This window comes from Caenorhabditis remanei, chromosome III (genome assembly GCF_010183535.1).
Source record: "Caenorhabditis remanei strain PX506 chromosome III, whole genome shotgun sequence".
In the NCBI taxonomy this organism is placed as follows: Eukaryota; Metazoa; Nematoda; class Chromadorea; order Rhabditida; family Rhabditidae; genus Caenorhabditis; species Caenorhabditis remanei.
In genome coordinates, this window is record NC_071330.1 from 1518301 (window position 1) to 1534446 (window position 16146).

General features: G+C 39.0%; 1 protein-coding gene across 1 annotated transcript; it reads left to right on the top strand.

Moving 5' to 3' along the window:
* Positions 1–1712: 1712 nt before the first annotated feature.
* On the top strand, positions 1713–3251 carry GCK72_008447 (uncharacterized protein; the record flags this gene model as incomplete). The annotated part of the gene is made up of 2 exons (XM_053726832.1): positions 1713–1776; positions 3088–3251. 2 exons carry the CDS (start codon positions 1713–1715, stop codon positions 3249–3251), a joined length of 228 nt encoding a protein of 75 aa, XP_053586409.1.
* Between the last annotated feature and the right edge of the window lie 12895 nt (positions 3252–16146).

The following is a 16146-nucleotide window of genomic DNA, read 5'->3' on the forward strand; positions in this document are numbered from 1 at the left end:
TCGATTTTCGGAATTTTTCGGAATTCCGAATTCCGTTCCGCACACCCCTGCAAAAATGGGGCATGTTTATACTTTTCTGAAAGCTCTCAAAGAACTGAATTCGATTATTATGTCCATTAGTGACAAAAAGCCGAAATAAAATATCGGCTCCCATCACGAAAACCGCTCTATTTAAAGGCGCTTAGAACTGGTCAAAACTAGAAATAGCCGATTCAAAAACCACGTTTCATTTTTATTGTCAAACATTGATAATCTTGCCCAGCTCGTCGAAACGAGTAAGAAAAGTATAATCACAGCCCACTTCGGTGCGAATGGGTCTTGCCACGAAAAACTTAAAGGCGCATACCGTAGCCCCCAAAAATCAGAATAAACGGAATATAGGCATGAGTATACTTTTCTGAAAGCTCTCGACTAGCTGAACATTATGGTTCTAGTCACTGCTCTCCGAAGCCCGAAGTATTCATTTTTTGGGTACAAATAGCCCATTTGTCTCCAGAGTGGTTTTTGTACGTTCATTGGTTTTGATCTGATTGGAAAGATATCTCGAAGGTGTGACATCTTGCAACATCAACGTTCAGAAATTAGAAAAACGTGAGTAGATCAAAAATAGAAGATATTTCAATCTGTTCTACAGGTTTACGTCATAACCTTGATAATAATTTCTTACTTTTTTGACCATCCGCATTTAGGTTTCAAAACTGGTTTTGCGAAGTCGCAGTATGCATCGAAAAAATTCCAAAAATTCATATGAAACATAGCGGTGAAATTTCGGAAAAGTAAATTTCTCAAGAATTACAAGGAAAAAATGGTCTAAAAGGACAGAAAATAAGATGTTCTTCAGCCAAAAACTAATTTTCCACTGATTTTCGGGAATTTTTTGAACTTTTTCTAGGAGTTTTTGAATCTTTGCGAAAAAATCTACTTCCGACTTCCGACTTCCAACTTCCGACTTCCGACTTCCGGATAAGAACATTTTCACTTCCCAACATCTCTGCTGTACATTACCAGTGCACCAGAGTTGCATGGAAGTGAAAATGTCTTATCCGAAAGTCGGAAGTCGGAAGTAAAACTCCTTATCCGGAAGTCGGAAGTGAAAAAACGCCCGGAAGTCGGAAGTCGGAAGTGATTTTTCCTATCCGGAAGTCGGAAGTCGGAAGTCGGAATTCCATGCAACTCTGCAGTGCACCACGGTTCTTACAACTGCACTCCTCCAGTGTCTCTCTATTTCCGTTTCGGTAGAGCGCGGTTGGAAAACCCATACAGTTCTAATACAGTACGTTTCGAAACGTCCCATTCCAGAATATTCCCTCATATGTACATATTTACTGCTACACTCTGTATCTCAGCTTCTCTCTCTCTCTCTCTCTCTCTCTTCTTCTTCTCTCTCTCTCTCTCTTCTTCTTCTCTCTCTCTCTCTCTTCTTCTCTCTCTCTCTCTCTCTTCTTCTCTTCTCTCTCTCTCTCTCTCTCTCTCTCTCTCTTCTTCTTCTTCTTCTCTCGCTTATTGTCCCCACATATTTACTAATACCCACATGTTACTCTATTAATAAACTAATAAGAGATGATACTCCCCAATAGAAGCACCCCCCTTCTCTCTAACAAGTATCACGTGTCTCCTCCCATATTTTTGAAAATGTTTTTAGGCGAGAGATGGAAAGGTATAAAAGAAGACGAAGTGATTGACAGATAATACTTCTATTTGATAAGAACAATATGTTGAATGTGTCGACCAAAGATTTGATGATGGATCATCAAGACAAGAGGAAACATAGTTATGGTGAGTATACCTATTACGGGATACTGTAGAATTACTAATAGGTCGACACAGTTCTTACAACTGCGCTCCACCGAAATGCCCTTGGAAAATGTCTCTTTTTCTCTGAATCTCTCAATTTCTCACACTATTTTCTTCGGTTTCGGTAGAGCGCGGTTGTAAGAAGCGTGCCGTGATAATATTAGCTCAAATAGTTGGAGTCTTGTCTGTGTGTCGTTGCGTCCGGATGTCCATGCTACGTTTACCTTTAGTTTTATCGGAAATTCGAAAAATTTGACTCCCTATCGTTCGCCCATTTTATAAACGCGAATTGGCTGAGCCGCGACTCAACCTGCCAAGTGGTATTCAAACGCGCTTCATTAGACTTCGCGGGAAGTTCTTACAACTGCGCTCCACCGAAATTCCCTTGAAAAATGTCTCTTCTTCTCTGCGTCTCTCAATTTCGCATACTATTTTCTCGCGGTTTCGGTAGAGCGCGGTTGTAAGAAGCGTGACGGGCTAATATAGGTAAACGGGATACTGTAGAATTATGACTTCTGAATTCTTCATTTATTCTTACAACCGCGCTCTACCGAAACCAAAGAAAATAGTGTGTGAAATTGAGAGACGCAGAGAAAAACAGACATTTCTCGAGGGAATTTCGGTGGAGCGCAGTTGTAAGAACTTCCTGCGAAGTCTAATGAAGCGCGTTTGCATACCACTTGGCAAGTTGAGTCGCCACTTAGCCAATTTGCGTTTTATAACGTGGGCGAACGATAGGGAGTCAAATTTTTCGAATTCTCGCTAAAATTTCGGACAAAAAATCACCGAATTCAGAAAAAATGGAGAAAACACACATTTTCAACCACAAAAATCCAATTTTTTTTTGAAATTTTAATTTCTCGCCTATTTTTCATCGCTTAACTGGTGTTACTGTAGCATGGACTTTCGGACGCGTCGACACACAGACAGGACTACTGTTTGTCTGTCTGTGTGTCCCAATGACCGGATGTCCAGATGTCCTAAACTGAAAAAACCCGAATTTTCAGCCCAAAAATACTCAAAATTGTAGATTGGTCGGTGGTGGCCGAACTTTTTTCTTTTGTGTTTCTAGGCCACGGAAGTTCTTCCACGATTTTTCTTAGGCTTGGACGGGGAAGAACTTTTCGTGGCCTAGAAACACAAATAAAAAAAATTCGGCCAGCAGTGACCACTTTGGAGTTTTGAGCATTTTTGGAGTGGAAATTCGGCGTTTTTCCATAAGAGTTCTTCAGAAAACGCGTCAACGGCGCGCCAGACGCATCCAGTTGTTTTTTGAATTCCTAGAATTTTCAGCTTCCTCCATCTCTTCCTCTTCTTTTAATGACGATATCGAGACTACACCACAACCAATCAGCCGTCGTCGTGACAGTCTCATCGAACAATTCCGTGATTTTCTCAGCCGTTCCGTCGATTTCACCTTCAAAATCGACAATCCATTTGAGAAAGAGATGTACTAATTAACTTAGGGGGCGGGGCTTCTCGATGTGTAAATGATTGATAAGTGTACAAAATAAATGATTCAATTCGATGAGAGAGATTCAATAAAAACGGGCACACGGTAATGATAAATGAGAGTAGGGCGGGGGGGGGGGGGGAAAGAAATGTGAGAAAGTGCGCTCCATCGGACATTTGTCTCTATGGAGCGCACTTACAGATTACTATTATTCAGATTAACATTAGATTAAAAAGTCGATGAAATATATAAAATTAGATTAAAAATTAGAGAAATATTCTAGTAAAATACGAAAAAATGGAGAGAAAAAATCGGTTATTTAGAAGATTCAGAAGTAGTATCGGCGGGTTCCTTGCTTCCGCCACGGGAATTCCGTTTTCCAGTCGAATTACGACGTTGGGATACTGTAGATGAGGAGGAGGAGGAGGCGGTGGGTGACGTCTTTTTTGGGGCTGAAAATTGTTTTTCTTAAAGAAAATTGGAGAATAGAACTCAGAATTTGGAATTTATGTTGGGGAGTCTAGAATCCTGAATCCTAAATTCTGAATTCTGAATCCAGAAACCAAAATCCAGAATTCAAGATTCAGAATCAGGAATCTAGAATCCAGAACCCGAACCCGAACCCTTGAATCCGAACTTCAGAATCTATGAACAAAGAATCCAGAGCTCAAAATAAAGATTCCAGAACCCAGAATTTAAGAATCAAGAATCCTGAAGTCAGTATCTAGAACTCAAAATCTAGAATTCCAGGTTCATAATCCCGATCATATAATTAAGAATAAAGAGTCCGGAATTCAAAATAAACATTCCAGAAACCAGAATTTGAGAATCTAGAATCCTGGAGTCAGGATCCAGAATTCAGAATCAAGAACTCAAGGTTCAGAATTCAGATCACGCAACTAACTGTTTAGAATCCTGAATTCAAAACAAAGCCTCCAGAATCCAGAATCCAAGGCTCCAAGAATCGGAAAACTTGAATTTTGACGTCAAGATTCAGAATCTTGAAACCAGAATGAAAACTCCTGAATTCAAGAATTCTGAAACCGGAATTCAGAAAACCGAATCTCAGAATCCAGAATTTCGGAATCCAGGATACAGAATTCTGAATTCAGGACATTTTTAACCATTTTTTCATAAAAAAAAAGGAAAAAATAGGATGTTGGATTCACGGAGTATAAATCAAGAGCCCAGAATTCAGAATATAGGAATCCGGAATCCAGAATTCCTGAATTCTGACGTCAAGATTCAGACTCCACACCTCAGACTTTCCTTTTTCTACGATTTCCGCAAAAAAAAACCTGAAAAAGTAAAGTTTTCTACAAAAAAATGTCCAAAAACTGTAATTTTTCATCCAAAAACTCCCTCACTTTTCTTTTTCGCCCCTTCTTTCTCGGCGACTGGAGCAACTGGCGCCGCCAGCGGTGCCGACGTCTCCGCAGTATTCATATCCTCATTTTGAGCCGCTTCCTCCGCCATTTTCGCCAATAAATCCAGGAAATTCTGAAAATTTTTGAATAATTTTTTTTTAAAGTTCAAAAGTTCCTCTCTTACACTATCCTGTTCCTGTCCCCCCGATTGGACAGACGATGATGACGTGGCTGTCGACGTGGACGGCGTCTGTGGCTTCTGATGAGTCATTGCCTGATTGGCGGCGATTGCGGCGGCTCGTGGAGCTCTTTGAGATGATGTTGGAGTCGTTGATGGGCTTCTGGAGCGCTTTTTGGACGACGATTTCGGTGTTTTTGAGCGTTCTGAAAAAATAATTTCAGCCTTGATTCAAGTTACGCCCACTTTTTGACTAGCCGTTTCATATTATGCGGCAATATTGCAAAAAATGGGCGGAGTCTCAGGGACACGCCCACTTTTTGCAAAAGTGCCGCACGGTTAGTGTTTCTAGCCGGAAGATCAAAGTCAGGCGACAAGACCACAAAAAGTGGGCGTGGTCTGTTCAGATTCCGCCCACTTTTCGCAATTTGCAAGATCTATATAGCCACGCCCACTTTTGGCAAGTTTGACGCACGGTTTCCATGTTTCAGCGACGATTCGATGGCGATTTTTTGGAAAAAACAGTTGTAAACTATGCGGCAAAATTGCAAAAATGGGCGTGGCCTGTTTTAGGCCCCGCCCCCTCTTGCAACTTTGCCGCATTGTTTCAATGTTTCAACGGCGATTTCGAATTTTTTGGAAAAAAGTTGTAAACCAAATTGCAAAAATGGGCGTGGCCTGGTTTAGGCTCCGCCCATTTTTGCAAGTTTGACGCACGGTTTCTTTGTTTCAGCGGGGAATTTGAAACGTTTTTGACAAAAAGCTAGTAAACCATGCGGCAAAACTGCAAAAATGGGCGTGGTCTGTTTTAGGCCCCGCCCCTTCTTGCGAGATTGCCGCACAGTTCATTTTCATCTCAAAACTCACCACTCTTCTCTTTCGGCGACGGAGTTCCCGTGACTTCCGCATCCGGCTTCTTTGCCAACGGCTCTCCAGATGATTCCGAAGACGTCGCCTCTCCAGAAACAGCTGCTTCAGAAGAAGAAGGATTCTGAATCGTCGTCTCATGAATCTTTCGCTTGCGGGCTTGAGCCGCTTCGGAAGGCGGCGGATTCGGTGGAATCGGTGGGACCGACGAGTTTATAGACGGCGTCAAAATGACTTCTTTGACAGAATCAGGTACGATTGTCTCCGATGGAATGGCGCTGGATCTGCGTGGAGTTCCTCTGATCCCTTGAGCCACGCCCCCTCGCTGCTGCTGTCCGCCCATCTTTTGGACTCCTCCTGGGAAAGCTGCCGTATTAATAGGGGAATTTAGACTCTTTCGCTTCTCTCGTTCATTGTTGAGCTCCGTTTCGGCGGCCATTTGTTCCAATTCCTGTTGTGACATCTTCGACAAATCCTTCTGTCCCATATGACCCATTGTGAGGAATGTGCGGACGTTTATATTGGCGAAACGGGCGTCCTGACGAGCGTTGTCAAGTGCTGAGACGGCACTGTAACTGGAAGAAATTTGGAGTAATTTTGGGAAGTTACTTTTCGGGGTACGGTGGTTAAAGAGGGGGAAAGATCGAGAATCCAAATTTCAGAATCTAGAATTCAGGTCCCAGAATCTGAAATTCAGAATCAGAAATCTAGAATCGAGAATCTAGAATTCAGGTTCCAGAATCTAGAATCCGGGATCCAGAACTCAGAATCTGGAACCAGGAATCTAGAATTCAGAATCCAGAATCAGGAATCAGGAACCAGGAATCCAGAATCTAGAATCGAGAATCTAGAATTCAGGTTCCAGAATCTAGAATCCGGGATCCAGAATTCAGAATCAGTAATTCAGAATCCAGAACCTAGAATTCAGGTCCCAGATTCGAGAATCTAGAGTCAGGAACCTAGAATTCAGGACCCAGAATCCAGGATTCAGGATTTTTGAGTGCTAGGTTCTGGAATCCAGAATCGAGAATCAGGAATCAGGACCCAGGAATCCAGAATCTAGAATCGAAAATCTAGAATTCAGGTTCCAGAATCTGAAATCTAGAATTCAGGACCCTGAATCCCGGATTCAGGATTTCTGAGTGCTAGGTTCTGGAATTCAGAATCTGAAATCTAGAATTCAGGACCCTGAATCCCGGATTCAGGATTTCTGAGTGCTAGGTTCTGGAATTCAGAATCAGAAATCTAGAATTCAGGTTCCAGAATCTGAAATCTAGAATTCAGGACCCTGAATCCCGGATTCAGGATTTCTGAGTGCTAGGTTCTGGAATTCAGAATCAGAAATCTAGAATTCAGGTCCCAGAATCTGAAATCTAGAATTCAGGACCCTGAATCCCGGATTCAGGATTTCTGAGTGCTAGGTTCTGGAATTCAGAATCAGAAATCTAGAATTCAGGTCCAAGAATCTGAAATCTAGAATTCAGGACCCTGAATCCCGGATTCAGGATTTCTGAGTGCTAGGTTCTGGAATTCAGAATCAGAAATCTAGAATTCAGGTCCAAGAATCTGAAATCTAGAATTCAGGACCCTGAATCCCGGATTCAGGATTTCTGAGTGCTAGGTTCTGGAATTCAGAATCAGAAATCTAGAATTCAGGTCCCAGAATCCAGAATCAGGAATTCAGAATCCAGAACTTAGAATTCAGACCCAGATTCAAGAATCTAGAATCTAGAATCTAAAATCCATTACTCAGAATCCAGTATCCGGATTTCAGAGTGCTAGGATCTGAAATTCAGAGTCCAGAATCTAGAATCGAAAATCTAGAATTCAGGTCCCAGAATCTAGAATTCAGAATCTAGAATCAAAAATTTAGAATTCTAAATCTAGAACCAGGAATCTGAATCCAAAAATTCAGAATCCAGAATCCGGTATTTGAGATATCGCAACTATACCATTTCGTAACTACGCGATTTCGTAAGTATACCGTTTTATAACTCACAACTACGTCGTTCTGTAACTAACAGCAATTTCGCAACTGTTTCGTTTCACAACTGAACCAATTAATTATGCCATTTAGCAACTGAAACTCTCTCCATTTAGTCATCTTACAACTAGGCCGTTTAAAAACTGTGACGTTCTAGAACTATCACTCCAAAACTTAGTCATTACGCAACTTCACCGTTTCGCAACTGTTTCGATTCAAAACTAATAGTAAATCAATTCCTATTTCGCAACCACCCCATTTCGCAACTATCCCTCAAAAAAATCACCAACCTCGCCTGAGTCAATCCGAGCGGTATCCCACTGGACGGTCCCACCAGTGGCAGCCCAGTTCCCGGTGATCTCACAATAGCCGGTCCGACGATTGAAGCGGTCGTGGTGGATGGAGATTCAGAAGATGGTGGTCCCGCGGATTCAGAAGACGTTCCAGGTGTTCCTGGAACTGCTCCAGGAGCTCCCAAAGCGGGTGGAACTGGTGCAGGAGCTCCAGAAGGCTGCTGCTGCTGCTCCGGCGGCGGCGGTCCTTGAACAACATAACTCGTCGTAATAGTACCCGACGGCACTCGTTGAATCGCCGGTCCCACCGATCGAACCACATGTTGTTGAGGTCGAGGGCGTGGTCCCAACGGCGGGTAGGCGGGGTTTCTCGGTCTAGTGCCGGGAGGTGGTGGTCCAACCGGTTGTTGCACATACGCACTCTGTTGAACGTGTGGATGAGGTCTCAACCCTGGGGCGCCCATCCGGAAGCCAGGAGGACGTGGCGGTGGTCCGACGTCTGCTGGATTCAGGCCGGCGGCGATTGCTCGATGCGGAGCCATCGGAAGACGTGACTGCGCTGGACGATACATTTTTGGAGATGTGTGAGGTGAGACGGGCGGTCCGAGTAGTTGAGATGAGGAGGTGGAGGTTGATGGTTGGAGAGGCGGTTGGTGTTGTGGCGGGTATTGATGGGGGAGAGGAGCACGAGCGGGTGTTTCGGCTGCAACTTGGGAATGGGTTAGATTCTGGCGATTTTTTTTGGATTTTCAAGAGATTTTTGGCTGAAAAAAGCTCAGAAACTCTGAATTTTTTTGCTGAAATTTCCCCGAAATTGGATGAAAAGTGAAAACTTGGCTGGTGTACAGTATTTTCAAAGAGAACTGCTGCAAATTACCATTTTGCGATAAATCTTTAGGAAAATCTGAATTTTTAAAAGGTTTTTGGCTGAAATGAGCTCAGAAACTTTGAATTTGAACGGTTTTTGCTGGATCTTTGCAAAATTATAGGAAAAAACTTGTCTGGCGCGCCTTGGGCGCAGTATTTTTAAAGAGAACAGACTGAAAATTACGTTTTGACCTGGAAAAAGCGCGGAAGTGTGGTAAATACGGTTTTTGCGGATTTTTTGCTGAAATTATCGCTTTTTCGACACAAAAACCTTTGAAAATCACATCTTTTAACTTTATTTTGAGCGAATTTTGCGGGAAATGTAGGATTTTTCAAGGTTTTGAGCGCTTTGGACGCGAAATCAGCCAAAAATCTCACATTTTCGAGGAAACCCGTTAGAAAAATACGATTTTGAGACAAGTTTTCAGAAAAAAAAAACTTTAAAATCGAGAATTTCCGAAGAATTTCAGATTTTCGTCTTTTCAGCACGAAAAACCTTTCAAAATCACTGTTTTCTGCCCAAAACTTACTTCTGCGATACGCGGCATTCTTATAGTACGGCACGCCTCTTCGTTGTGGTTCTGGCATGTATCTTGACGGTGAGTGACTACGATCTTCGACGAGTTCATCGCCAGTTCGGGGCTCCTGGACACGTTCCAACGGAATCGTTTTCGGTTGATTACGGTTGATGTGTATTGGGTAACGAGTTGGCTGAAAATGACGGAAATTAGAGAATTTCAGCTAGATTTTGGAGAATTTTTTCATGTTTTTAGCTCTAAAATCTTAATATTCAGCAATAAAACTCAGTTTTGAGCGTTAGAACAAAGATTTCCAACTCTAAAAGTCTATTTTTTAGCTGTAAACCGCTATTTTCAGCTCCAAAATTTAATTTTTTTAGCTCGAAACCCCTATTCCAAGTCCTAGAATCCCATTTTTTGACTCTAAAGTGATATTTTCAGCTGTAAAAATTGTATTTTCAGCAGTTTTTTGCATTGTTTCATTCGATTTTTTCACTTCTTTTCAAATTTCAGCTAGATTTTGTAAAATTTTTGCTGTGTTTAGTTGTGAAATTAAGATTATAAGCTATAGAACTCCATTTTGAGCATTAGAACCGAAATTTTCAAACCTGGAAATCCTACTTTTGTAAACCGCTATTTTTAGCTCAAAAATTTGATTTTTTGTTCTGAAAATCCAATGTTCAGTCTAAGAATCGCTATTTTCAGTCTGAAAATCGATATTTTCAGCCGAGAAATCGTATTTTTCTGTCTAAAAATCGCTACTTCTAGCTCAAAATTTTGATTTTTAGTTCTAAAAATCGAATTTTCGGTTCAAAATTTTTTGAAAAAAGATATTTTCAGTACAAAATCGCTATTTTCAGTCTAAAAATCGCTATTTCTAGCTTCAAAATCGCTATTTCTACCTCGGAAATTCGATTTTTCGTACTGAAAATCGAATTTTCGGTTTAAAATTTTTTGAAAAAAGATATTTTCAGTACAAAATCGCTATTTTCAGTCTAAAATCGCTATTTCTAGCTCAAAAACTCGATTTTTCGTACTGAAAATCGAATTTTCGGTTTAAAAGTTTTTGAAAAAAGATATTTTCAGTACAAAATCGCTATTTTCAGTCTAAAAATCGCTATTTCTAGCTTCAAAATCGCTATTTCTATCTCGGAAACAGGTATGTGCCCGGGTGGCGTTGAGCGCCTCGCATTTTCAGCCGAAATTTGAAAATGCGACGAGAAAGAGTGTGCGAAATGGAGAGACGCAGACACAATCTCTCGATTTTACACACTCTCTCTCGTCGCATTTTCGTCCACTTTGAAATCTTTCAGCGCCCAAAGCGCCTCCATACGCACATCCCTGCTCGGAAATTCGATTTTTATTTCTGAAAATCCAATTTTCAGCAGTTTTTCTCCCGCTTTTCCCCTCAAAACCCTACCTGGGCCCCCATTCCCATAATGCCAGGTTGCTGATGAGGTATCGGTCTCTGACCGGCACTCGCCGCCTGATTTTTCCATCCTTGGAACGTTTTCGGTTTTCCGCCAGGCGGAGAATTGTAGACATTCGGTGAGATTATCGATGGCATCTTCTTTATTTGTTGTTGTTGTTGGTAGGGAGATCCGGCGATTCCCGGTGCGAACGTCGTGCGTTGTAGTTGGACTTTGTCTGGAAATCAATGAATAGAAAATGAAATTCGGTATAGAAATATAAATTTGGCATTGTTTTCAGGGGAAAACGATCGGTTTTTACGAGCATTTCTTAAAAAATCGCATCAAAAACTGCTCAAAAACCGGGTTTTTTTTAATTGGAAAAGTGGTTTTTGAGATTTTTTTCTCTAGAAACCAGATTTTCCAACTTGAAATTGTCTTTTAAGGCAATTTGTACCATTTCAAGCTGATTTTCAGATCGAAATCGCTAATTTCAGATTATAATCTTAATATTAGCTCGGCGCAGTTTTTACAACTACGCTCCACCGAAATCCCCTTGAAAAATGTCTCCTTTTCTCTGGATCTCTCAATTTTGCACACAATTTTCTTCGGTTTCGGTAGAGCGCGGTTGTAAGAAGCGTGTCTTGTTTATAGATAATCCGAATTTTAATCTGTTTTCAGTTAATTTTCAGACTGGAATCGTCTAGATCATGTGAATTCCAAAAAGAAGACAAAATTTAAGCCGACAATTTCTGACCAAATAACCGCGTTTTCGACCAATTTTTAAACCGAAAACGCTTTTTTTTTCCGGTATTTTCGCTCAAATCAATTGATTTTCCTTGGCTTTAAGCTAGTTTTTAAAATGTAATTACTATTTCCAACTCAATTTTACATTAATTTGTTTGAAACTGTGTATTTTCCATCTTTTTGGGGTGATTTTCAGTAATTTTGAGTCAATTTTGAGTGATTTAGAGTCCATTTTCACTCATTTTTCTAAATTTTCCCCCATTTTTTTTCAACTCACTCTTCTTTCCAGCTCCAAACGTACTCGGATCCAGTGGTCTCACTCTGAAATCACTATGAGTTCAGTTAAATATTCAATCCTAAATTAAACAAACCTCGCACATGTCTGAGACCGTATCTCCTCTTCCTGCATTTTCAGAGCTTGTTGCTCTTGTATTTGTTGAGGAGTTAGACCAGGTTGAGACGGTCGAACAGGTCCTTTATGCATTTGGGAGGAAGAGGGACCAGCTGTCGGAGGTGGTCCCATTTGAGACGGGCGGAGGAGAGATGCCGGAGAAGGACCGAGATAACGACGAGATGATGGAGTGGATTGGTAGGTGGGTGGTTGGTTTGAGTATTGTTGCATTGGGGAGACCATCTGGAAATATTGAAGTTTTTGTACTTTCGAGAGGGAAAAACGGATTTTTATGGAGAAAAACGGTAAAAAGTTACAAAGATTAGCTTTATAAACTCGACGAATTTTACTATTATCACGGCGGCATGCTTCTTACAACCGCGCTCTACCGAAACCGAAGAAAAGTACGTGTGAAATTGAGAGACTCAGAGAAAAAGAGACATTTTTCAAGGGAATTTCGGTAGAGCGCAGTTGTAAGAACGGTGTTTTTTGAATGAAAAACACACTTGAAATAAGATTTTTTCAGATTTCAGGAAAAAATCGAGATTTTTCTCGATTTTGAAGAGGAACACTGAAAAAATATATTAATTTTATAAGAAAAATCGGCTAAATTTTGATTTTTGCTGGAAAAAAACATTATTTCAGAATGAAAGCTTGTCTGAAATTCTAATTTTTCTGTTTCTTTTTTTAGGGAAAAGTAGGTATTCTAACGATTTTGAAGATGAAAACTAGAAAATAACTTTTTTTTTCACAAAAACTTCACTGACAGCTTTTCTCGAATCTATACCCGAAAAATCATCTAAAATTGTGATTTTTAGCTGGAAAAATCACAAAAACGAGATTTTTTCATGATTTTGAATAGAAAAACTGAACAAAAATACATTATTTTTAATAACACGAATTTTCAATTTCTGCCAAATCTACATCATTTTTATCAAAAAATTGACTAAAATTGTAATTTTTAGCTGGAAGAACATTATTTCCGAAGAAAACATCGTCTGAAATTCTGTTTTTTCGGCGAAAAATGGGATACTTTAACGATTTTGGACATGAAAACTCGAAAAATGGGTCATTTTTTGATGAAAAATGCAAATTTTCCCACATTTTCAAATCTCAATTTCCTTTCAAAAAAAGTCGCTTACCGATTCAATCCTCGACAAATTTCCCAACAAAGCGTCGTCATCATCCACCACATTTATCTCATTTTTCGACGTTCGACCTTTCGACGATTCTGGAACACATTTTGCACAAGTACACCGAGTATTCTTCTTTTCGTGCTCTTCTGGAAATGGAAATTGAATTTTTATCGAATTTCAGCATTTTTTTCAGCTTAAAATGCTTAAAAACCTGATTTTCAGCCAATTTTTCAAAATTTTCCGAGTTTTAAACTCAAAAATAGTATTTTTCAAGTTTTTAACTCAAAAATGGTATTTTTCAAGTTTTTAACTCAAAAATGGTATTTTTTCAAGTTTTTGGGCTCAAAAATGATACTTTTTCAAGTTTTTGGGCTCAAAAATGGTATTTTTCAATCAAACTCACTCAAATGAAACGAGCATCTCGGCGTATCCCCATTAATTGCAGTCCTCTCACACTCCATACATTTTCCAAACAACTGTTGGTGGCGATCCATGAATATATCTGAAATAGTGAATTTTCAAATAAAAATGCTCAAAAATCGCTGAAAAAAACCTACGGTCTATACAAAAACGAGTGAGATGAAGAGCGGGTTTCTGGCATTGTTTCTCGACGGGCGGTTCCATTGGAATTCCATCGATTTTTTGGAGCATTGAATGGACGAGATGAGTGACGATGAGTTGGTCTTCCATATCTGGTCCCATTGAGCATTGTTTGAAGACGGGGTCGATTGTCTGGAAAAACATACTTGATTTAAGATTTTTTCAGATTTTCAGCAGAAAAACGAGATTTTTCAAACTTTTGAACAGAAAAACTGAAAAAATCGGCTAAAATTATGATCTTTCGCTGGAAAAACCAAATTTTCTGAAGAAAAACTCGTCTGAAATTCATTTTTTCCATTTTTCAGCAGAAAAAAGTATAGTAAAGATTTTGAAGGTGGTGAAAACTGAAAAATAAAATTTTTCACAAAAATTGCACTTCTCCGAAATCTACATTATTTTTTATCGGAAAAATCGAGTAAAATTATGATTTTTCGCTGGAAAACCCATTTCTAAAGAAAAACTCGTCTGAAATTCAATTCACCTTATTTTTCCAGCAAAAATTGGGATTAAAATTTTTTTTTTGAAAAATAATAAAATTTCAGAGAAATATTCTCAAAAACCCACTAAAAATGCATTTTGAGAACTTCAATCGATTTTTTCATCTCCTAGAAACATTTCTATTATGATTCTACCAGAAATCGTTCTTTAAGTCTTAAAACTCTTTTTTCCACTAGTTTTTTTTGCAAATTCTTCTAAAAATGTACAAATAGAGGTTTTTCTACTAAAATATCGGGATTTTCCTAGAAAAAATATAATTTTTGACCCCAAAATTCACCGTCAATGTCAAATAATCGTTTCTCGCGTATTTCTGTGCCGCCTTGAATACTCGTCGTTGTGCCATGTCATTTGGAACTGCTGGAATTGAAAATTTAAGTTTTTATGTTTAAAAAATCACTTTTTGAGCGAAAATGGTTGATTTTTAGCTGAAAAAACTTAATTTTTTCGGTAGAAATCACTCATTTTCAGCCAAAATCCTCATTTCCCTCCCATCCTTACCATCATCATCATCACTACCCATCGAATCGTGCTCTTTCTGCGCTTGAGCCACCACTAATCGCTTGAATTCCATCAAATCATCAATATCCTGCTGGACTAGACTCATTTTGATTTTCAGCACGTCTTTGTCGGTATAATGCTTGGCGTATCTGGAAAATGGAAGGATTTTGAGTCGAAAATCGTGATTTTGGAGCATTTTTGATAGAAAATTGGAGAATTTTGGGTCAAAAATTGTGATTTTGGACCATTTTTGATAGAAATTTGAATGATTTTGGGACGAAAATCGTGATTTTGAAGCATTCTTTATAGAAATTTGAAAGATTTTGAGTAAAAAATTCTGATTTTGAAGCATTTTTGATAGAAAATTGGAGGATTTTGGGTCAAAAATTGTGATTTTGGAGCATTTTTGATAGAAAATTGGAGGATTTTGGGTCAAGAATTGTGATTTTGGACCATTTTTGATAGAAATTTGAAGGATTTTGGGACGAAAATCGTGATTTTGGAGCATTTTTGATAGAAAATTGGAGGATTTTGGGTCAAAAATTGTGATTTTGGACCATTTTTGATAGAAAATTGGAGGATTTTGAGTCAAAAATCGTGATTTTGGAGCATTTTTGATAGAAAATTGGAGGATTTTGGGACGAAAATCGTGATTTTGGAGCATTTTTGATAGAAAATTGGAGGATTTTGGGTCAAAAATTGTGATTTTGGACCATTTTTGATAGAAAATTGGAGGATTTTGAGTCAAAAATCGTGATTTTGGAGCATTTTTGATAGAAAATTGGAGGATTTTGGGACGAAAATCGTGATTTTGGAGCATTTTTGATAGAAATTTGAAGGATTTTGGGTCAAAAATCGTGATTTTGGAGCATTTTTGATAGAAATTTGAAGGATTTTGGGTCAAAAATCGTGATTTTGGAGCATTTTTGATAGAAAATTGGAAGATTTTGGGTCAAAAATCGTGATTTTGGAGCATTTTTGCTAGAAAAATCCAATTTTTCCTTTTTTTTTAATTGAATACCTCAATGGATGCTCATCCAGAACATTATGGTTGGCTGTCTCTGGAACACTCTCTGGAACTGTAGAAACTGCTTGGAGGTAGTCGTCTTCGTCGCTGAAAATGAGAAAAAATGAGCGTTTTGGACATTTTAGTGTTGTTTTTCGCGATTTTAGAGCATTTTTTGCTCGGAAAATGGTCAAAAATTATAATTTTTGCTCAAAAATATGAAAAATCTATGTTTTTAATCAAAACTTTCCAGTTTTTCTCAATTTTCGGTCAGTTTTCGCTCATTTTCAGTATTTTACTCACGAAATATGTTCATTCGACACAATCCACGGATCAAATCGTCTCCTTTGCATTTTTGAATCGCTTTCCGCATGACACCTCAGCACTTCTTTTTTATGATTATTTTCCAGAGTTTTCGCGAATTTAATGTGCTCCTCACATCGACCACCGGTCTTTTTCAGCTCCTCTTTTGAGCGGATCTAAAAAAATTTCGATTTTTTGATAAAAAACTCTTTTTTTTTCGATTTTTTAAAAAATTTT